The sequence below is a fragment of the Enhydra lutris genome, unplaced genomic scaffold (genome assembly GCF_002288905.1).
Source record: "Enhydra lutris kenyoni isolate GAN:26980312 unplaced genomic scaffold, ASM228890v2 scaffoldscaffold109, whole genome shotgun sequence".
Lineage (NCBI taxonomy): Eukaryota > Metazoa > Chordata > Mammalia > Carnivora > Mustelidae > Enhydra > Enhydra lutris.
In genome coordinates this window covers 663312-687507 of record NW_019154193.1, presented here as the reverse complement: position 1 = coordinate 687507, position 24196 = coordinate 663312, and the positions used below count along the sequence as shown (strand labels likewise).

General features: G+C 45.9%; 1 protein-coding gene across 1 annotated transcript in view; it reads left to right on the top strand.

Moving 5' to 3' along the window:
* Nucleotides 1–21585, top strand: part of LOC111139475 (sperm antigen with calponin homology and coiled-coil domains 1) — a 195031-nt gene extending 173446 nt beyond the window's left edge. Inside the window, exons 12-14 of the mRNA XM_022491742.1 lie at nucleotides 3721–3837; nucleotides 11341–11400; nucleotides 20795–21585. Coding sequence (XP_022347450.1) covers nucleotides 3721–3837; nucleotides 11341–11400; nucleotides 20795–20884 — 267 coding nt within the window. The 3' untranslated portion in view covers nucleotides 20885–21585. The remainder of the gene's footprint in view (nucleotides 1–3720; nucleotides 3838–11340; nucleotides 11401–20794) is intronic.
* The last annotated feature ends 2611 nt before the right edge of the window (nucleotides 21586–24196 follow it).

The following is a 24196-nucleotide window of genomic DNA, read 5'->3' as shown; positions in this document are numbered from 1 at the left end:
CAAATATATTAACTAACATCTCTTGGGGGTGTTTGTATAATTAGGCTCCATTTTCTGCATACCCTGCCTCAAAGCGTAGCTCCCCACCCCAACATCTGCTAACTCCTCATTCACTAAGATACATCATACAGCTCCCAAAAATATACCTCAGTGAGCGGTAACAAACCACCTTTATAATAACGATAGTAACAAAGCCACCCCTGAGGTTTGTACAGTGCTTACATCCTCTTACATGAGGTATCAGAAACGTGTGCACGTTTTCAGTTGTTGGAACAGCTGCGTTGAGTTGGGAATTGTTGATACTCTTGTCATTCCAATGGAATTAGGATTTCAAATGACATTCAGGGAACTAGAATTGAGCTGTTCCACTTTATCCTAAGAAGGGTAGAGTCTTTACTTGATAGCCTTGGGATGAATACAGTGCTGCAGATCACTGATCACCGCTGGTTGTCTTCCATCTCTTCCAATGTCAGAACAACTCAGTCTTAAACATGGCGCCTGTGGGTTACAGGAAAGAGAAGCATTTCCTCACCCGGATGTTGGACTTGATAACCCGCCTAGATTTGGAATTTCCATAATTCCATTTTTTTTTTAAATAGGGCACTTTCTTATTTAGTGTTGGGTGTGGTGTGGTCTTGCTGCTGAAGTACCAGGGTCTGCTGTATAGCGGGCTTCATGTTTCTGGAAAGGCCCACAAGCTGCCATCTGTCCAGAAGCATCCGGGTTCTCTGAGCTCTCCTGATGTTGTGAGTCATTTAGACTAATTTTTTTCAACTAGACTTTATAGTTTCTACCTGTTGCTCATTTATACTTAAAGGTCAAAAACTGCTCCTGCGGGGCACCTGGGTGGCTCATTCAGTTAAGCATCTGCCTTCGGCTCAGGTCATGATCTCTAGGTCCTGGGATTGAGCCCCTCATCGTGCACCCTGCTCAATGGGGAGTCTGCTTTTCCCTCTCCTCCCTCTGTGCTCTCTTATTCTCAGTCTCTCAAATAAATAAATATATGTGCTGCTGAAGCGAGCACATCTCAAATAAATAAATAAAATCTTTAAAATCAGACCTTCTCCTAAGTAACAGTGAAATACCGGGCACTTTCATGGTTTTGTGAGACGGGTGGCCTCGTCACCCACATTGGGTTTCTCCGGCCTCTCAGAATGCTTCTGAAGATCATACAGATGAAGGAAAATGACATTCTGTATCATAAAGAAAAATATGATACAAGAGATAAACGTGTAAAATGTTCTCACGTTTTAGGAAATGAAAGATTTCTCAAACCTTAAAAGCTTTAGATGTGAAGTAAATTTGTGACAGACGATAGGCAGAAGAGGAGGAAGAAAGAAAAAAGGAGGAAGGAAGGACAGCAAACATGACGTGCTTTGCTCTCGGGCAGACCTGCGATTTGCCCCTGACTCTGGTCCCAGCAATATTTCTTTCTGCTTCGGCTTCCTCATCTGTGAAGTGGGTACAGCGCTACTTACCAGGTATTGTCGTTCTGAGCATGAAACGAGGAGATGCCCAGCACCAAGCACGTTGTGAGCCCTCATATCTCAGGGACTTGCATCTTGGTCACTCATTGGATGTTTGGCTTTCTACTTAAAATGTGGCCTTTCTGACAAAAACACCACTTCTTATGGCCTCAGTTTCTTTTGACGATGAAATGGGATGTATGTCAACGTTGCCTCTTGGAGCGAACACTTCTGGGTGTCGCACATGCCTGTCCCATTTTCACTGATGCCCCAGTACCGAGCGTGAGCAATAACCATCAGCAAGCGGTCCCTGGAAAGAACTTCCCTTCCGCCAGGTCACAGGCACCATGAGAGGTGGGCTTGGAGACAGGGTCTCAGATGACCTCTGCGTGCCAAAGTAAAGAAGGGAACTCTGTGTCGACGGGCACTGGGAGGCCTGGTTTTCCAAAGGCTGGCCCACCCTGGCTCCTTGCCCCCACTCCCCAGGGCCCAATGAGCATCTGGTTCTAGTGCCTGAGACTTCGAGTGAACTGGACAGGATGTGCCACCCCTCCCACCACATGTCTTTCCTCTTCTTTATTAACATGCAGACCTCTTCAGAAAATATAAAATTACAGTGTTTCCCATTTCCAAAGCAGCATCCAGACCCCATCGGGTAGCTCCAGAGTCTCCAGAGAGACTGTCTGAAGCCAAGAATGCAAATGATCAGCTTACCAGGAGGCCGGGCTGGTGCACATTCAGCCTGAAAATGGAGACGGGGCATTCTCAGACTTTTATGTAACATGGCTGCTTAGCAGCTCTTAAAATCCGGTTGTGCTTGAGTCATGAAAACCGGAACGAAGAGGCATTATTATGATTGTGTGTTGCCCTCGGCCAGATAGCTTCCCCCGGGTAAATGTAAGTGCAAACAGGCTGGAGAATCTGACTTCCCTGAAACGGCGGCACTTTGTGGGAGAATGTTCTGGGGTCCCCCTGGGTCATCCTGGACTCTGGCTAGAAGCCAGGAGAGGTTTGATAGAAAGGGCCACAGGGTGGGAACTTGGCCTGCCAGAGTGTCTGTCATCCAGGTAAACCCGGTGTGTGTGATGCGTGGATGCCACCGCCTCCAGCCTCCGTGTCTTTCCTATAAAATGAGCCATTTGAACCTACGTCATCGCTAGTGGCCAAGCTAGCTTAGACTAACACAGGGAAAATCTAGATAAAATGCTCAAATGAGTTGGTGGGCCATTTGCTTCCAAACCACTCAGGAACGCGCATGGGAGAACTGTACCATATTTTATTACACATTTCCACCGCCCTGTGTTCTTCAAAGCTTTTTACACACACATAAGGAGTCTCCCTCCCCCTATTCCAATTTACCTTCATGTCATGTTCCTCTTCACCCCTCCTCCCCTAGTCAAGTGCCATCGCTTCTGGGGGAGACATCCTACATCACTTTCCAGATAGTCAGGTTGAGCTGCTGCTGATGGGCATGTGGTTTGGGCAGAGGGAGGGGGAAGTCGCGTCCACACGATCAGAAAGAGCCACGTCTTCACCGTCCACTCACCTCTGCCCACTTTGTTGTCTCTGTGGGCTGCCTGCCTCTGTTTTCCTCATCACTCTGTACCAAGCATCTGCTGGGGTTCCCACCGAATCCAGAGGAGGACCCCATGTTCCCTTGGAAGGCCTCATAAACCTTGGGTATTTGACGTGCTAGCATAAACCTTGGGTATTTGACGTGCTAGCAAGGACACTGTTGAGTATGGGGGGGTTTCTTTCTCCCTGAGAAGCCCTTCAAGTTGTGGGAGAAGAGGGTATTAGCAGGAATAAGCCATGAGACTAGCCATCTAGGTGTTTAAGATCTTGTTTTGTCTTGGTCTACCTGTTGTTCATTGGGGTCATACGTCGTGACGACCATGGTGAGGATTCTTCCTTGACCAGATAAATCTGGGCAGTGCTGGGACATGGAAAGCTGATCGAGTGGGTAGATTTGAGAATAAGATATCTCCGAGCTTTTAATGTACCACTGGGTAGGCAGAAATTCCCAGGGTTTGGAGCCCTGAAGGCTTTTCTTCACACAATTCTGTGAGTGGATTTGGGCAACACCAGGCCATTGCTGGTACCAGAATTAAATGGACTTCCTGAAGTCTTGCGTAGTTTCTTATCCGGCCTTCCTGCATACCAAGAGGTGGATACCCCCTTATTCATAGTCTCCTTTGTCCTCTCTGCCTTTGCACAGTTTGGAGATTAATGCTGCTTTTCCTCCCCCCCACAGAACATCGATATCACCAATTTCAGCAGCAGCTGGAGCGATGGTTTGGCCTTCTGTGCTCTCCTCCATACCTACCTGCCTGCCCACATCCCGTATCAGGAGTTAAACAGTCAGGAGAAAGTAAGTCACCTGCCCAGTCACCCCTGGTTATCCTCTAGAACATGTGAGGGGAATTCCTATAATACCATACTTCCCAATGGGGTGGTGTTCATAGACTCCACGTGGAAACTAGGATATTGATACCAGGCAGAGAGAAATCTTGAGTGAATGATGAGGTTGTAGGATCCTACCCTCAGTAAATACCTCCCAGTTTCCCTCATGGCCTGGAAAAATGGGATGAAGACCAGCTTACTGTGACTGCTGAGAAGTTCCTATCACTCATTTTTTTGAGAGAAAGCCCTGATGAAATTTCACCTTCGTGGTTTTAAGACCTTGGCCAGCATTTTCGAAGTCTTTTCTGAAGAACCGGAAGCACCACCAAAAGGATCTAGCTGCTCAGATAAGCTTGGGAAACTGTATATTACATCACATTCTCAGAGATTCATGACACTCATTAGCAAGGTAATGACTTCAAGAAGTCCCACTGAAAGAAACCTATGTGACTCTGTTTAACCCTACATTTATCAGATCCATAGAATTTTTTAATACAATTACCTATAACAAGAGTCAACAAATTTTCCTGTTAAGGGCCAAATGGTGGACTTCGTGGGTCCAAGGTCTTCGTCACAGCTACTCATCTACCATGGTAGCGCCCAAGTGACCCCAGAGAAAATGAATGGGCATGCTGTGTTCCAATAAAACTTTATTTACAAAAACAGGCTGAGGGCCAGATTTGGTCCACCGGCTGATAATTTGCCAAACCGTGACCTAGAACATCCTACAAAATCATATCCCAGAGAGTGTACTTTGGGAAATGCTGCTCTGGGCCCTGCTCATTCTCTCCACAAATATTTCTTGCCAAACATCGTACACAGTAACAAAGATAACAATGAACCATGTGGACCTGTTCTTTGCTCTCTAAAGTAGAGACACAGGTCCACAAGTGAGTAAACCTGTAACAGGTAATGTTATAAATAAATAAATAAATTGCAGAAGAGCTATAAGAGAAACTTCATGCTGTGGGAGTGAACAGGTTTCCTGATTTAGATCAGGAAGGCTGAGAAGGCCTCTCTGAGAGGCAATGCTCTTCAGAACAAATAAGGAGCTAGTAATAGAAAGAGCTAGGGGGAACCTTCCAGAGGAAGGGAGCAGCCTGACAAAGAAAACACTTGGGGTTGGGGACTTGGAAGAAGGCCCATTGCCGGAGTGCAGTGAGTGTGGAAGAGAGGCTTGTGATGGTTCTGGGGACCAGCCAGGGCCAGACCCTGCAGGGCTTCCACAGGTGACTCTGGGAAGAAATCTTCCTCTTGCTCTAACCTCAGTGGGAAGTCACTGAAGGGTTCTAAATGGTAGAGACACACAGTTTGTGTTTTTGGAAGATCTCTTTGGCTGTTAAGTGAAAAAAAGAGCTGGAAAGAGAACATAAATGAGTGAGGCCGGATGTCAGCGTAAGGGCTCAGCGTCCCTGACGCCAGCCATTAGCTGCAGCAGAGGCGGTAACATCCTGGATAGAAAGATGGAGAAAGATTCAGAATAGGTCTTAAGACGTAGAATCAGCTGGACTTAGGAACTAGTTAGTTGTGGGGGAGGACAAGAGGAAAGAGAGGTGTGGCTAGCCCTACAGGTCATTTTCCAAGATGGGGAAGGAATAGAGATGCTAGAAGGTTCTGTTTTGATAATCCCACACCGGGATTTAAATAAAGTTCAAGGCATGGTCATGACACTGATGGTGATAATAAGAGGGATTTAATTTTCTGCAGTGTTTGCCAGGGTTCTCCAGAGAAACAGAAGTAATAGGGTGTGTGTGTGTGTGTGTGTGTAAGAAAATTGAGTGCCACAGTTTAGATCTGAAGGCAGTTTGCTGGCAGAATTCCCTCTTCGAAGGAGATCAGACTTTTTCTATTTTTGCCTTCAACTGATGGGGTGAGGCCCACCCACACTATGGCCCATGATGTGCTTCACCCAGTCTACCAATTTAAGTATTAATCTCATCTTAAAAATACCTTCATGGAGGGGCACCTGGGTGGCTCAGTGGGTTAAAGCCTCTGCCTTCGGCTTAGGTCATGATCCCAAGGTCCTGGGATGGAGCCCCGCATCGGGCTCTCTGCTCAGCAGGGAGCCTGCTTCCTTTCGCTCTCTCTCTCTCTCTCTCTCTCTGCCAGCTTCTCTGCCTACTTGTGGTCTCTGTCAAATAAATAAATAAGATCTTTTAAAAAAAAATACCTTTATGGAAACATCTAGAATAATATTTGGCCAAACATCTGGCACCATGACCTAGCCACGCCAATACATAGAATTAACCATCCCAGAGCATATAAAAATCTCAAGACCTAAAATTTTTGTGTGGTGCTTTGTTGGTAGTCCACGAAGCAGGCCACACAAGAGCATTAAACATTTGGAAAACAAAACAGAACGGTTCTGTTTTTAATTATGTTAAGTGGAGATGTTCCTGAAGAATGCAGTTTGCAAGGTCAGGCAGGCCATTGGATGACAAATGCGGAGTTCAGACCAGAGATCAGAGCTGGAGGCAAATTCAGGAGTCATCAGGGCGTAGGTAATTGCTGCCTAAGGGAAGCAAAATGATGGAAAAGTGCTCCATTTGCGCTCCCCAATATGGTAGCTACTAGTTTGTTGGACTGTTAATGAATGTGGCTTTCAATGACTGGAAAGTTGAATGTGTAATCTTAATTACTTTTTTTAAATTTTTATTTATTTATTTGACAGAGAGAGAGATCACAAGTAGGCAGAGAGACAGGCAGAGATTGAGGAGGAAGCAGGCTCCCTGATGAGCTGAGAGCCTGATGCGGGGCTTGATCCCAGGACCCCGGGATCATGACCTGAGCTGAAGACAGAGGCTTTAACCCACTGAGCCACCCAGGCGCCCCATTAATTACTTTTGATTTAAGTAGCCACATGTCAGTTGTAGCTACTGTATCCAACAGGGCAGGCAGAGGCGGTCTTTAAAGCCATGAGAATGGAGATCACCTCGGTCCCGGGTCCTGAGAGAAGCCCTAAGGAAAACCTCGTCTATATCCAGTCTGCCTCTGCCATTTCACTTCCGACACTTCTGTACGGATAGGGGTTTTTCCCCACACCAGGCGGTTCTGTAACACCAGCTGGGTGTCCTCAGGTGTGACTCAGTTCTGACACTGTCCACCTTCACGTCCCACAGGTTAAGGGCTCGGTCCCATGAGACGGCGCTCTCCACTTCAGACCCCGGTGACCATGTAGTTGTCACCTTGCTCTGACCGACCGGCTGTAAACCGGAGATTCCGTGATCCCTTCTTTAGGTTCAATTGATTTGCTGGAGTGGCTCACAGAACTCAGGAGAACAATCTCCTTGCTAGGTCACCGGTTTATTACAAAGGATGTTGAAGGACACCAATGGCCGGCTGGATGAGGGCACCCCTAGAGGGAGGTCCAAAATAGTCCCAAGCACAAGAGCTTCTGTCCCCTTGGACCTTGGGGTGCAACATTTTCTGAACCCCATCCTTTTGAGCTTAATGGAGGCTTCCTTACACAGGCACAATTGGTTAAACCATTGGCTCTCGGTGATGGAACTCAATGTCCGGTCTATCTCCCCTCCCCGAGGCTGGGGTCAGGGGATATGAAAGTTCCAGCCCTCTGATCCCATGGCTGGTTCCCCTAGCAGCCAGCCCCCACCCTTAGCTTATCTGGGTTTTTTTAAAAAGATTTTTTATTTATTTCACAGAGAGAGAGAGATCCGTAGTAGGCAGAGAGGCAGGCAGAGAGAAAGGGGAAAGCAGGCTCCCCGCTGAGCAGAGAGCCCGATGTGGGGCTCGATCCCAGGACCCTGGGATCATGACAAAGGCAGAGGCTTTAACCCACTGAGCCACCCAGGCACCCCTATCTGGGCTTTTTCGAAAAATCACCTCTTGAACAGAAACTCAGGTGTGGTTGAAAAAGGTTTGTATGAATAACAGAAGACATCTATTTCAGCTTTGTTGTTCTGAAGCCATTTCTGGAACTGAGGACGAAAACCAAAGATTGTAACAAAAGTTGCCTCTATGGCTCTTTATGGGAAATGGTAAGGGTTTTAGGAGCCCTCGCCGGGAACCATGGACAAAGACCAATGTATATTTCTTGCTATAAATCACAGTATCACAGAGGCATAGAGAGAAGGCTGAGGAACCTTGACTCTTGCTTGTCATCAAGGGAGAGAGGGACCCAGCTGAGGGAACCGGAGTGGAGCAGCCGGAGAGGAGGAGACAAGCCGGGGCTGCGGGGGGTGTCCACGCAGCCTGTGCTTGGAGCCCCTCACAGGCAAAGCCTACCTCCAGCAGTGACCTCCGTCCGTGTCCCTTCTCTTCGCTCTGTAGCCTCTGCCTTTTCCATATGATGGTATAAAGATAACTGAGGCAAAAGAGGGTGTAAAACAATTCGGATACTCAGAGGACCTCACTAAAACTACCGCACACACTCTCTACGACGGGAATCTTCCTGAAGGTGTGCAGTGTTTGTCCGCTCTCGTGCAAAACACACCTGGCTCTTCGTCCTCAGATCACTCTGGATCTGCTGGAAAATAATGAACCTCAAAGTGTTGGCTTTTCCCGCTTTGAATCATGAGCATTGCCTCCTTGTGAAAGTGCGTTGTCTCGCCGTGGGTGTCCGTGATCCCCAACCGCATGGCCAGCTGCCCAGTCACCTGCTGCCCACTTGGAGACACGCAACAGTCAGATGCCGCCATGGACTCACTTCCTGTTGTCCTGGTGGTACAGGGCCCCGTGGCCCCTACACATAGGATTGTATGTCTTCCCCCTGATGGAGGATGCTGTGATCAGGGACCACCCCTGTCCAATTGTGGAAGACTTTGGGTCTGTGAGATTAATGACACAGCCCAGGAAGTTCAGAAAGCAGGAGCTGTTCCGTCTCCCCCGGTGGAAGTAATGAAAGTGAGTCAGTTGGACGTCAGTGTCAAGTAGGGAGTTTCTGATAAAACTAACAAGTATGTCTTCGAAGACATGAAAGAGATGGGAGCTACAGTCAGTGGGAGGCTTGGGCATTTTTTTCCCAACAGAAAGCAGATTTATCCATCAGCCCATGAAATTTCCACATTTCTGGTCAGATTCAAGACTTGGAACGGAGTGTTTTCGTGTCGGTGTCTGAAAAGTTTTTTGTTTTTTTTTTTAAGATTTGATATATTTATTTGACAGAGAGAGACACAGCGAGAGAGAAAACACAAGCAGGAGGAGTGGGAGAGGGAGAAGCAGGCTTCCTGCTGAGCAGGGAACCCGATGCGGGGCTCGATCCCAGGACCTTGGGACCATGACCCAACCCTAAGGCAGACGCTTAACGACTGAGCCCCACCCAGGCACCCCTAAAACAAAGTTTTAACATGAGAGGAGAAATCTGCACTTGGGATGCTTTCCACTGTCACTTTTAGGTGAGGTGTCCTGCTAGTGGGGCCAGTGGCAGAGAGCTCTACCGGGGCCTTCCGCTCTCCTGCGGCGGGAAGGGCTCTGGCCTGCAGGTTCCGTCCTGGGCACACTCCCTCCTGCTGCCCGTAAGTGGCAGCTTTCTCCCCCCGCTCCTGGCCTTCTTGCAGGGGCCTGACACCGTTGCAATGGAAGAATTAGTTAACAGCGCTTGCTCATAATAGTCTATGCAGGTAAATGTGTGAGTCAATGCACACTTAAACACTATGGCTGGAATTGAAAATTGGTGCAGCGTTCTATTTATTTTCTTAAGTAGGCTCCATGTATGGTGCGGGGCTCGAACTCACGACCCTGAGATTGACAGCTGCGTGCTCCAAGAACTAAGCCCGCCAGGTGCCCTGGCGGGCACCTGGGTAACTCAATCGCTTAAGCCTCTGCCTTCGGTTCAGGTCATGATCTCAGGATCCTGGGATCAAGCCCCGCATCGGGCTCTCTGCTCAGTAGGGAGCCTGCTTCCCACCACCCCCCGCCCTCTGCCTACCTCTCTGCCTATTTGTGATCTCTGTCTGTCAAATAAATATTTTTAAAAATATATTTAAAAGAAAGAGAACAAGGGGCACCTGGGTGGCTCAGTGTTTAAGTGGGTCATGATCCCAGGATCCTGGGATTGAGCCCCATATCAGGCTCTTTGCTCAGTGGAGAGCCTGCTTCCCCTTCTCTCTGCCTGCCTCTCTGCCTATTTGTGATCTCTGTCTGTCAAATAAATAAATACAATCTTAAAAAAGAAAAAAGGGAAAGAAAGAAAACAAGTTGGCATGGCCTATCAAACGCCACAACTTCTGGAATAGTGGTAGCCACAAAACTGGCTTACAAACCCCCTTTCCCCTCAACACTAACCAAAAGGACTTTAAATAAACACAAAAGAGGAGACAGCTGCCACAAGTTTGGGCTCAGTAAAGGGCAGCCAGGAGCCAACTTAGGAGCTCCCATCTCAGCAGAACAGAGAGCAGTGTTATGGAAACACGCACAGGTTTCCAGTTCATGCCCATAAACTTCCCTTAATTTGGAGGAAGAGGGCTGGTGTCTTGGGTGAGATGACCACAGATCAGCAGCTTTCCCAGGCCTAGACGACAGCCTGCGAGAAAACGTGCACTGCCTTGTCTTTTCTGTTTCTCTGTGACATGGTACCTAGAGCAGAGAGTTTGTGTCTGTATGAAGGCAGAGCCCTCCACCTTCAGGAAGCAGATGTGCACCCAAGGACAGAGGGTGAAGGCCATGGGAAAATGGCCAAAGAGATAAAATTATGTATCAGATCCAAATGCATAAAATCACAGAATTCTACTGGGGGACATAAAACATGATTACTTAGAGGAACATGACTGTCTTGATTAAACTTAATATACCAATCTAATTAAATTTTAATCTCAAATGAATTATGGAGGGGAGGAGGCATAATTAAGTGATTCTTAAGTTCATCCAGGTGAGGAAACATCAGAACAGCCAGAAGGAGTCTCAGGAAGGAGCTACGAATCAGGGCTAACTGTGGAACGTGCCTTTAGAATTCTAGGGGGAAATGGTATACAGCACCGTGATGAAACAAGTCTTGATCCACAACAGAATGTGTATGTCATAAGTTGTGACAGAGTAAAAAATACTCACAAATATTTATCTTTGATAGAAAGGAATCAATTGGTAATATCATTTTAATTATAACCTGCCAATCATTTTCTTCCTTAGACTGAAACACTTGTTTGCATATTTGACTTAAAAATCTAAGTGTTTTGGGGTGCCTGGGTGGCTCAGTGGGTTAAAGCCTCTGCCTTCGGCTCAGGTCATGATCCCAGAGTCCTGGGATCGAGCCCCGCATCGGGCTCTCTTCTCAGCGGGGAGCCTGCTTCCTCCTCTCTCTCTGCCTGTCTCTCTGCCTCCTTGTGATCTCTGTCTGTCAAATAAATAAATAAAATCTTAAAAAAAAAATCTAAGTGTTTTATAACAGTAGATCATCTATGTGGGAGTGTCATGTAGTGTTCTTTCCTGGCAAAAGCTATATGTTTTTATATTTATTTTTATTTTCTCAAAAGCTGTGTATTTTTAGTTGATAATTCCAGTCTTTGTTCTCTTAATCTAGAAAAAGAATCTCCTGTTGGCATTTGAAGCAGCCGAAAGTGTAGGCATCAAACCCAGCCTGGTAAGTATCCTATTTTATATCCTTGTGAAACTTTGTTCTACCTATAGGAGAAAGAACTTTATGCCATCTACTAAACAGTTTCTTACAGAACATTAAAATCCCTTTGCTAAAGATTTGTTACTCGTGATCCCTAATATAAAAATATTCATGGGGCACCTGGGTGGCTCAGTCCGTTCAGCATCTGACTCTTGATCTCAGCTCGGGTCTCTGTCTCACCGCTGTGAATTCAAGCCCTTGGTTGCACTGGGTGTGGAGGAGCCTACTTTAAAAAAAAAAAAAAAAAAAATTTTTTTTAATTCAGTTATTCTAACCACACATGATTTAGGGGTTTTTCAAAGATTTCATTGTGGATAAATTTCATTTCTAGAAGCACGATGGGATGAATTATTAAAGCCCTGTTGTTCGAGCCACCTAGAAATCTAGATAAAATGTAATTATAAGGGGCACCTTCGGCTCAGGTCATGATCCCAGGGTCCTAGGATTGAGCCCTGCATCAGGCTCTCTGCTTAGCAGGGAGTCTGCTTCCCCCTCTCTCTCTGCCTACTTGTGATCTCTGCCTGTCAAATAAATAAATAAAATCTTTTTAAAAAAAAATAATTATAAAAATATCAACCCATAGCTGCGGTCTGAAAAAAGAATGGGAAGTGGCCAGATGTCAGAAATTCAAAGAGAAGTGGAAACCAGAGCCACAAAGCATAAACTAAGACTGTGGCAAGCCTCAGAAGTGGGTCCGGGAGTGCTGGTAGAGGGCTCATAATAAAAGGCTACCTAATGGGTATAGCTTTTATTTAACGTCCACACAGGAACAAGAGACAAGGCGCTGAGTTCCCATAAACAGAACATTAGTACTGAGACCCTTGCGCAAAACCCAAGGTCACAAAATTATGTTCTTCTTAGTGAAGGGGGAAATAAAAAAAACCTCTACTTGCCAGTCAAGGGAAGTGATAAGGAAGCTTGGTTTCCACCTTAGTTTTGTGTGTATGTATGTGTGTGTGTGTCCAGAAAAAGGAAAATCTGCAAGAAAACAAAACTGGGCCACATGAGGTTTGGAGTTCAAATTTATTTCTGTGTTCCAAGAAGCCCCTAACTTATACTAGCTGAGGCACAAAGCTTCTGTGCTAGTGGTACAATGGCCACTGAAAATACATTCACAATCCAAAATTACAAAACACTCACGAAAATGATCTAGTTGTGCTAGTCAGCTGTTAGGCCAAACAAGAAGATCATCTACCAGAATGTGGAATAATAAAATAATAAGAAAGAGACTATAAAAAACTATGTTTAAATATACTAAGGTAAAAGAGGGGAAAAAATCATAAGGACGGACTGTGGTAATGTTAAGAAAAAAAAAAGATTTGTAAAAAGAATCAAATGAAACATCTAGAAATAAAAATTAGAAATTAAAAAAGCCCCAGTTGGATTGAAAACCTGATTAGATACAGTAGAAGAGAGAACTACTGAGCTGGAAAATAGAGCTAAGGAGATTATCCAGAACATGAAATAGACATTTAAAAAAGTGGAAAATAGGGGCACCTGGCTGACTTAATCATCAAGTGTCCGCCTTTGACTCAGGTCATGATCCCAGGGTGCCAGGATCGAACCCCACATCGAGCTCTCTGCTCAGCAGGAGGCCTGCTTCTCCCTCTCTCACTCCCTCCGCTTCTGTTCCCTCTCTCTCACTGTGTCTCTCTCTGTCAAATAAATAAATAAAATCTTTTTTTAAGTGAAAAATATAATAGAGGAATTGTATTAGTATGTATTCAAATTCAAGAAATGGAGGCAAGGGGTGGGGTTGTCTGGTTGGCTCAGTCTGTTAAGTGTTCAGCTCTTGATTTTGCTCAGGTCATGATCTCAGGGTCATGAAATCCCTTCTGCCCTTATCCCTGCATTCACACTCATGCACATGTGTGTTCTCTCTCTCTCTCTCTCAAAAAATAAATAAAATCTTTTTTAAAAAGACAAATTCAAGAAATGGAAAATCCAACTAACAGTTGCTTAAACCATAAAGCTGTTCATTTTATTTTTTAATGAAAAGTCCAGAAGTAGTTTCAGGATTGGTTCACTGCTCAGTAGTGTAATCAAAGACCCCAGAGTGTGTCTTGTTAACATTCCACCATCTTTAATCTGTTGGCTCTTTGTCCCCATGTCCTCTGTGGTTGAACATGGCTGCCAAGCTCCAGACATCACTCCCATCTGCAGGGCAGGAAGGAGAGGGAATAACTTTCCCCTTTGATAAGGAAATCAGAAGCCTTCCCAGAGTCCCTCAGGTAACTGGCAGTACTCTGTTACATGGCCACCCCAGCTGCAAGGGAATTTGAGAAAGTAAGCTATTTATATTCTCCTTTCTCTTTAGTGGGATGCCTACAAGGGATAGAGAGGTTGGGCATGACTATTTGATTAACTGATAGAGTCTGCTGCAAAGCTTAAGAGCATGGAAGATAAAATCAAGACAATTTCTAAGCCCCATGGCCAGTGGGAATTCCAGAAGAGGGAAGAAAGAATGGGAGAGAGAATATTTGAAGAAATGGTGCCTGAAATTTTTCCAGAATGATAAAAGACCATAGATTCTTAATGAACCTCAAACGTCATAACAGAACTACAAAGAAAGAAAGTGAAGACAGAAAATCTATAAATAATTTCTACTAACCAGTAATAAAAAGACAACTTAGTAGAAAATTATCAAAGGCTAGAATACACAAACCATGAGTGGTTCATAAAGATTTCAGAAGATGTATAGTCTCATCAGTGATGGGGAAAATCCAAGCGAAGTCAGATTGAGACTCGGGTCTGTCATCCTCAGTGGACGTAGGGCATCTGAGGAATGAAAAAGCAAAAGTACAGCCATCATAGAAACATCAGTACTGTGAACAGCGTTACACCAGTATGTTTAAACCAGAATGGACAGTTTTCTAAAGAAATGCAAGTATATTCTTTCTTCAAATATTAAATGTAAATATTTCTCCAAAACTCACTCAAAACAAAAAAGAACCATACCCATTAAAGAAATTGAATTCAGGGGCGCCTGGGTGGCTCAGTGGGTTGGGCCTCTGCCTTCAGTTCAGGTCATGATCCTGGGGTCCTGGGATTGAGCCCTGCATCAGGCTCTCTGCTCGGTGGGGAGCCTGCTTCCCCCCTCTCTCTCTCTCCCTGCCTCTCTTCCTACTTGTGATCTCTCTGTCAAATAAATAAATAACATCTTTAAAAATAAATAAATAAATAAATAAATAAATAAAAATGTAGTCATGTAGACGAAAAAATCCCAGTAAGGCTAAGAGCTGTGAAACTTTTTTAAGAACCAGATGTCCCTATCATGTAAATAAGAGGCTAGAGGAGACATACATGTCTGGCCAAGATGGAGCAAAAGGGACCCGATTTATCTTCCCTTCTGAAACGCTGAACAGCTAACAAGGAACAACAGCTGATTATTTTTTTTTTTAAGATTTAATTTATTTATATGCCAGAGAGAGAGCACGCCCAAACAGGGAGAAAGCGGCAGGCAGAGGCAGAGGGAGAAGCAGGCTCCCCTGCTGAGCAGGGAGCCGGATGCGGGACTTGATCCCAGGACCTTGGGATCATGACCCAAGCCAAAGGCAGACGCTTAACCGACTGAGCCACCCAGGCATCCGAGCAACAGATAATTAACGTAAGGAATCCAAGAAGAAAACGAGAATTTGTTAGATGATAGTACACACAGAATATGGTTTTCTTTGTAGTGTTACAGCTGACATTTGCTTCTTTTTTAAGTTGACATCTTTTCCCTACTTTGTATCTGACATAAGACAGGAGTAAGTGCAGGCTAGGAATGAGATCATCTTGTTGAACTAATTGTTGGAACAGGCAGTTTCATTTTTACAGATGTCTGTGAGGAGATACTGACAAGCATAATAATTAATCTCAGAAGCATTTAGGGTTGTTTGTGAGCATTTTAACCAGTTCATACCATCAACAAAACAGAAGCTTCCTGCATTATGAAATTTGCTTTGCAGTACCTTGACGTGGATTGAAAAACAGTTCTTAATTACACGTGATACTTCCAAAATATACACAGTCAGGATTGGCAGCAGTCATAACCCCAGGTCTTTGGTGAAGGTCTATTGTAAGATCAGTGAGGGGGGTGGAAATCACTCACAGGTGTAGATCCAAGTAAATACAGGTTTCTGGGGATAGCATATTAGCAAAGATGAGATTTTTTTTTTTTAATGAAAGGTCGACCACGTTCTCCCAATTTTAGAACACGTTCCTTCTTAGCCACAGTGTGACAGCGAGGTTTAGCCGACCATATCACAAGGGTGAGCAACTCCTCACAGAAGAGGTGAGAGGACAGGTGGCCTCGTGGCCATTCCTGGAAGGACAGCCAGCATGTGTGTCCCTTAAGGGTTGATGTGTCTGTATCCTGGAGAAGGGAAGGCCCTCATGCTGAGTCCATAGTCTGGGAGGGTGTTGCCGATTGAGAAAGCCACTAGGACAGTCAGTACACACAGAGATCAGGACAGGGAGGTCTTTACCACTCGGGATTTTAGGAGGATATCAGAATGATTCCTTAGGCATAACTCAGCCTGCCCTGCAGTACAGATTTTACGAAGGGTACTTAGAGTTGATTTAATAGTATAAAAAATATTTGTTCATGTTTACTATGCACCAGGCATGTTCTTTTGTTGTAAGATTTTACTTGTTGATTGATTTAGAGAGAGAACACGTGAGCAGGAGGAGGAGAAAAGAGAGAGGGAGAGAGAGAGAGAGAGAGAGAAGCAGACTCCCCGCTGAGTGCAGGGCCCGACGCAGGGCTCGGTCTCACAATGCTGAGATCATGGCCTGAGCTGAAATTAGGAGTCAGACACCTAACCAACTGAGCCACCCAAGCACCCTCGGGCATTTTCCATGTGTTGACTCACTGCACCTGACGGATGCTCCTTATAGGTGGGAAACTAAGGCAGGTGCGGCTCCATAAAAGGTCACACATTAGAGACTCGCAAAGGCAAGAGTCAAGCAGGCAGGCCCTCTCCAGAGCTCCGTCTTACCTCCTCCATGATCCTGTATCCAGGACAGCCATGCCCTCCTTTTGGGCTCTTAACGCACAATAGTACTGTATAGCTCATGCAGTATTATACTGTGATTTATCTGATTGTAGGATTTATCTCCATCCCCCAAGACCATGAGCTCCCAAGGGCAAGAAGCCTTATCTTTTTTTTTTTTCAATGATTCTTACTGTGATAAAACAGATATAATATGATCCAAGTGTCTGCCACTTGGTTAATACCACACTGCCCTGATTCATACAACTTGATAGATAGTGAAATCAAGTCTTCCAACTTTATTCTTTTTAGAATTTCTTTGGTTGTATCTTTGCTTTATAAATTTTAGAATCAGTTTGTCAATACCTACCTCCTTCTCCCCCATAAAACCCAGCTTGCTGGGATTTTGATTGGGATTGTTTTGTATCTATAGACCAGATTGGGAAGAATTGACATTTTGTCGATACTCTGTCTTCCGATCCATGAACGTACAATAATCTCCATTTATTTAGAGCTTCTTGATTTTTTTCCATCAGTGCTTTATGGTTTTCTGCATATAATGTTTTATAAACAAGTTTTCTTATTTATATATATCATTTATATATATATATATATATATATATATGCATATATATCCTTTTTTAAAATTTAATGCCACTTATATGGTTTGGCTTGGTTTCACATTTCAATTGTCCATTAATGGTATTATAATAGGAAAGTATTGACTGAGATCTTGCTAAACTTGCATATTAGTTCCAGTGGGTTTTTTGGTAAACTCTGGAGTGTTTTACATAGACAGTCATGTCATCTGCAAACAAAGACAGGTTTAGTCCTGCTTTTCCAATCTGTATGCATTTTGTTTATTTTTTTTTTCTTAAGATTTTATTTATTTGAGAGAGAGAGCATGAGAAGGGAGGTCAGAGGGAGAAGCAGACCCCCTCTGAGCAGAGAGCCCGATGCGGGACTCCATCTGGGGACTCCAGGATCATGCCCTGAGCTGAAGGCAGTCGTTCAACCAACTGAGCCACCCAGGCACCTGCTTTTCTTTCTTTTTCCTGCCTTATTGCATTAGCTAAAACTTCTTTTTTTTTAAGATTTTATTTATTTATTTGACAGAGAGAGATCACAGTAGACAGAGAGGCAGGCAGAGAGAGAGCGAGAGGGAAGCAGGCTCCCTGCTGAGCAGAGAGCCTGATGCGGGACTCGATCCCGGGACCCTGAGATCATGACCTGAGCCAAAGGCAGTGGCTTAACCCACTGAGCCACCCAGGTGCCCTTAGCTAGAACTTCTGGTATGGTGTTGAGTAGGAAAGGTGAGAGAAGACATCCTTGCCTTGTTCTTTTCTCCTGATCTTAGTGGGAAAGTGTTCAGCCTCTCTCTGTTAAGTATGAGGTCAACTTTTGGGTTTTGTGGGTATCTTTTATTAGGTAAAAGAAATACCCCTCTATTTTTCTAGGTTTTGAGGAGTTTTTATCATAAACAGTGGCTGAATTTTGTAAACAGCCATACCTCATTTATATTTCACTATATTGAGCTTCATGGGTACAAGCATTTTTTTGTTGTTTTTTTTTTTACAAACTGAAAGTTTGTGGCAATCTTGCATCAACCAAGTCTGTCACCTCCATTTTGCCAACAGTATGTGCTCCTTTGTGTCTCCATATCACATTTTAGTAATTCTCGAAGTTATTGTTTAAAATTATATTTACCATTATGTTTGTGATGGTAATCAGTCATCAGTGATTACACCTTGCTGAAAGCTTAGATGATGGTTAGCATTTTTTTAGCAATAAAATATTTTTTAATTAGAGAATGTGCAGTTGACCCTTGAACAGCACAGAAATTGGGAGCATCAACACCCCCATGCTGTCGAAAATCTCTGTATAACTTTCGGCTCCCCAGAAACTTTGCTAATATCCTCCTGTTGAGCAGAAGCTATACTAATAATATAAATAATCAATTAACAGATATTTTATATGTTTTATATTTTACATACTATATTCTTAAAGTGAGGTAGAGGAAAAATGTGTTTTTGAGAAAATCATAAGAGAAAATCCACTGACAGTACCATAGTGTAGTTATAAAAAAAAAAAAATCCACACATAAGTACATCCACAGGGTTCAAACTTCCATTGTGTGAGAGACCGATATACATTGTTGTGTTTTTTTTAGATGCTGTTGCACACATATTAAGCTACAGTATAATGTAAACATAACTTCTGTGTGCTGGAAACTCAAAAATTCATTTGACTTGTTTATGCTGTGTTTTCTGTATTATGATGGTCTGGAACCAAACCCACAAATACCTTCATGGTATGTGTGTAAATGCTTTTACTGCATCTGTTGATACAATCGTATGATTTTTCTTATTAGGTCTGATCATATGAATAACATTGATGGATATTAAACCTGTCTGGCATTACTGATGTGAGCCCCACTTGATCATGATTCAGTTTGCTAGTATATACTGTGTCTGTGTGGGTAGCTTTCTCGTGTCCCATTTCTATCTGGTTTGGTATTAGGGTAATGCTGGCTTCACAGAATGAGTGAGGAACTGTGCCTCCTCTTCTGTTTCCTGGAAAAGAATGTGTAGAACTGGTATTATTTCTTCCTTGAGCATTTGGCAGAATTTGCCAATGAAACCATCAGGGCCTGGTGCTTTTTATCTTGAAAGGTTTTCAGCTCCTGATTCAAATAAATGTCATGCATCCTCAAATTTTGGATCAGGCAGCAGCCTCTCCCTTCTCTTGAAATGTGCTACAGTATATCTTCAAACATGTTTGAATGTGATGTTGATAATGTACCAAAATAGCTTTAATGTTGTTATTGTCAGGTTCGGGCATATGAGGAGATAGTCTGAGCAGAGCTGTGAATGTTGACCAGACTTCTGTGTCCTCTCTGAGGTGGAAGACACATCCTTGTCAGTAGCAGGCTGGTCATGTTTTAGCACAACCAAGAAGCAAAACTCATAAAATATATTTAGGTGTCATGGAAACAAAATAAATGGCCAGTGACAGGTCTCATTTCTGTCACCACCCAAGAGCAGATGTGCTAAATAAGTTCAGGCTTGCTTTCCCACCACATCCCTGCTCCTGGATTTACATCAGAGTCCTTTCCTACTATTCTCTCGTGACCACAAAAGAATCCAAATTCAACTCCAAAATGAATTATTTCATACACAGAGTGGCAGACATTTCAGGAACATTTGACTGTCTGCTTGCTGATCACCCGCGAAACTGAGGGAGAAAGAACAAAGAACAACGACAACAACAAATGTGAAATGGTCTAACACTTAATTCTTAGAAGACAGCGCTTGCAGGTTCAGTTGGTTCAAGGCTCTTGTGTTGATCCCATTTGTGGGCATTCATCTCAAGCCATGAGTTCAACAACGCCCCACAAAGATGCGTAACGCAAAGTCTGTAACATGAGGAAGTGAACACAGATGACACGTCACGTTAGATGTCCTGTTGGTTGTGGGACAGCTGTCCCTGGACTGTGCCCCTCTACTACTAGGACCACCAGCAATGCAGCACAGCAGCCTGTGTAATTGTGTATGGAAAACGTTAGGTAGAAAAGCACAGAGGGACACCGGGGGCAGGGGGAGGCTCCGTTGGTTGAGCGTCCAACTCTTGCTTTCAGCTCAGGTCATGATCTCAGGATGCTGAGATCCAGCCCTGCATTGGGCTCCATGGTGGGCATGAAACCTGCTTGAGATTCTCCCTCTCCCTCTACCCCTCCCACCACCACCACCCCCAAAAAAATAATAAAAGCACAGAGCACACAATAGTACATCCACGTGATGGAAGCAGGAAAACATAGGTGTACATTACAGTATAACTTAGAAAAGCGGCACTCGTTCTATGATAATGGAGTTATGGATGACTTACTCTTTACAGAACTTTTTTTAATGCTGCTGTGTTATTAAGATAAAAGGGGCAGGAAGTCATGTCTAATGTTTTTTAAATGGGACAGTATCTCGGGGCTGTGGGTGGCTCAGTCAGTTAAGCATCTGCCTTCAGATTAGGTGATGATCCCAGAGTCCTGGGATCAAGTCCTGCAGTGGACTCCCCGCTCAGCAGGGAGCCTGCTTCTCCCTCTCCCACTGACCCTCCCTACCATGCTCTTTCTCGTTATCGCTCTCTCTCTCAAATAAAATCTTTAAAAAAAAAATGTTTTTTAAGGGACAGTATCTCCTGATTAAATAGGAATAAAACACTTTTTCTTTTAACTAATCCCATTTAACAAGGTTGCCTACACCTTCTGTCTGAGCAGGTGGAGGAGCGTTTCTGGGCAGCCCCCACCCTAACCTAGATCAGAGCATCTTTGTGGGAAGGGGGTGGGGGTCTGTGGTGTCCCCAGCATGACCTCATCTTTTCTCCTGCAGGAGCTCAGTGAGATGCTGTACACAGACCGGCCTGACTGGCAGAGCGTGATGCAGTATGTGGCCCAGATCTACAAGTACTTCGAGACGTAGAGCCCGAGGGCCGAAGAGCAGCCGGCCCCCCGGCCTGCAGCTGGTCCTCCAAGCACCTGGTCACTTTCCACCGGTCCCCCTCCATCCACCGCCTGCCACACTCCATCGGGGGGCCCAGCGCACAAACCAGAAACTGAACTGGATCCCACCACGCCCCCGCTTTAAGTCCAGATGCATTTGGAGCATGGGCCAGGGAAGTTCTGCTCCCCCTCGGCCTTCCTCCTCCCAGCCTGGGCTCTGTCCACCAGAACTGGGTGGGCCATCTCTGGTCACACGGAGCGACTTCACCCGTGAGCGGCCGAGGTCCACCACCAACAGCACTTCCAAAGCAGTCATCTTTTTTCTGAAAACCCAGGCTCCTGCCTTTAGAAAAACTCTACCCTCGCCACCACCCACCCCGTCAAGTAAGAAAACACCCAACAAAATGCGAAAAGACCAACCTTGCTCTCGCGCCCGCTGGCAACGCAGGAGCCCTGCCTTTCTTGGGGAATGTGCTTGCGCGCTAGACAACAGTTGTGACACCTAGAACTTGATCACACTTCTTAGGTCTTGCTGTCACCTATGGGAATCTGTGGATGGAGGAGCAGAGGTGTGAGAATCCCAGGCAGCCCCTGGGTGGCTGGCTGCGGTGTTCCCTTGGGGTGGCTCGCAGACAAGTGTGTGTCTCTGTGCTTGCACGCACTCACACTCAGAAACCCCCCCCAGCTGAAAGAGAGACGTCAGCCACTGTCACCCCCTCCCTTTTTGTGTCGTCGTAGTCGCCCCCCACCTTCATCCCCATTCCCGTTCTCTCACACACGTTCGTCCCTGGTGCCCACCCAGGTCTTCGTGTGTTTACACGCACAGCCCCAAGAGCTGTGTATGTCTGGGAATACCGGGCAGTCGGCAAAGGTAAATGCTATTTCAGCTCCGCGCCTGGTTTTACTGCCTCATCGGGCCCTTCGGGAGGCAGGACCCAAGCAAGCCCTGAGGGGTGGGCAGAGACCGCTCCAGGTCTGAGCGCCTACTGTCGCCCTTAGAGGCAACAGAGCTAACTGTGGGGGGCGGGGCGAGGGGAGTGCCCTGGGCAGGTGTTCTCGTTGGGCACGCGATGCGCATGGCCTAGCGGGTGAGGATGCGGCTCCCCCGCGGCAGTCAGGTGACTCACCCGCGCCCACCACCTGCAGATGCGGGCGCCCCTCCCACAAAGGGCCTCGCTGACGTCAGGCGGGGAAGAGGCGTGGCTCGGCCCCTCCCTCCGGACCACGACCCGCGCTGCGCAGGGTCCGGCCCTCCTCGGGGAGGGTTACGGACCTGCTTCTCGGTGGCCCGAGGTCAGAACCTCCCCGGGTAGCTGGTTCACAACGCACCCCCCTGGGCCGCCCCAGGAGAGGAGAGACCGTCTTTGATCTCGCTCCCCAGCGCCGGGCGGTGAACACCAGTTGCTGTTGGGCAGTTTGGTAAAGGTGACACCACCATCCACCCCCACCCCGCCCCCGGCAGTGGCTCCTTTGTTTCCACAGGGGAGTCGGAAGAACAAATTTAGTTTACTCCTTCCTGATGTACACACCCAAATGGAAGGTGCTGCTTGTGTTGCTTCAGGCATCTGGCTCTTGTTGACCTCGCTATTCGTTTTCATCACCGTGCAGCTTCTGCCCTGCTCTCCAGCGGGAGGTACCATCCCGGGGAGTGGTTGTGTTTGATCTGGGATTATGGCAGGGCTGATGTGGGAGAGGAGAGGCCGCAGTGGAAGTGCTTGGGATACCTGGAGGGGTGTTCAGAGCTCTTAGCGCCCTGGCTTTGTGATTGCTGTGAACGAGTCAGATGATCCCGCTCTGGGCCAAGCACTGGCTATGCAGTGGTGGTGGTCCCCTTTCCCCTCGCCCTGTGCTGGAGCCTGCTCCCTTTAGGGGAAAAAGAACGAAAGAAATGTCCTATAAAATAAAGGCTGTGTGCGATTTATTTTTATAACTCAAAGAATCTCCTTGACTACCATTTTCTTTGCCAGGGGCATGCTTCTGGAAGGGGAAACGTGTGTCCTGCTCACAGAAACACAGGTGGTGTTGGGGGCCGATCTGGCCCTGCAGAGTCCCGGGAAAGGGACAGAAGATGGCTGGGCTGGGGGACCAGGCCTTCCGGCATTTGGGGGATGGGGGGGCTGGGCCACTGGATGGGGTTTTTAGATCTATTTTTAGCTGGAGCACTGGGAGCACAAGGTGAATGTGGAAATTGGCTCAACTGAGAAAACAGAGTCATGTCAGCCCATTGTACCGTTTCCGGTTTTCTGTCCTGAGGCCTGTTGTAGCCACTTATGTTCTCGTCTTCCTTCAGCCGGGAGTCACTCAAAGTCACGTGGTGGTTCTGCGATTCCCTTTTAAGTATATATATATACATATTGTTCTTCTAGAAAAGACAGATGCAAAACGCAAGACCCAGAAGCGTGGAGTTCTTTTAAAGACCTAGAGAGACATCCATGTTTTTCATGTCACTGTGAGATCTTCCAAGGACGGGAGCTCTGCTCCCTCGGGCTCGCGTTCTGAGGAACCTGGCAAATGCCCACTTCTCTCGTCCTATTCCCTTCTCACTTCAGAAATGAGGTTAGTCTTTGGTTTTTGTTCTTCATTCAGCTGTTGTCTGTAGCTTTTGTGGAGACCATCGGAAGCATCCCAAAGCGATTAGCCATCTGGCGGTGACAGATAGCTGCAGGGTTCTTTTCCCTCAGAGGACCCCAGCTTCTCTGAAGCTCCCCCTCCCACTTCCCCATGCGGGGGAAGGCAGGCGTCTCACTGGACTGCGGAGGGAGAGGACCCGGGCCCTTCTCGGCACCCATTTGTCAGATCCTGCTGGAGCTCCTCCGGCTCCCAAGCTCTCCTGCCATTTTGAGATGAGCCCCCAAGGATGTGCAGTGAGGGACATAGAACCTAGCTGCCTTTTTAAAAAGTATTTTTAATAACCCCTTTGCCCAAGCTCCCTGGGGGTTTCACTTTTCTTGACCCAGGTTAGACTTTGGCTAAGTCTGGTACATCCTCTGTAGCTCCCTAATTTTAACTATGTTGGTTGAATGTGGCCTCGTTTCTGCAAAGAGCACGCCCAGCATCGTCAGGACGTGACATGCCAACACGGATGTATTTAACTATTAACATGGACGCCTATGATGTATGACTGTGTCATATTTCTAATAAATATATTTTGTTTCGGTCTGATTGTGAATTTTTCCCCGTGACATCGACTATTCCTCTTTTGTCAAAATGCCTAAGCCTCCATTCCAACTAGCACCTTCTTGTCTGATCCCTTGTTGGGCCGTGGTCCCCACTGAGCTGCTCTTGCTGGCGT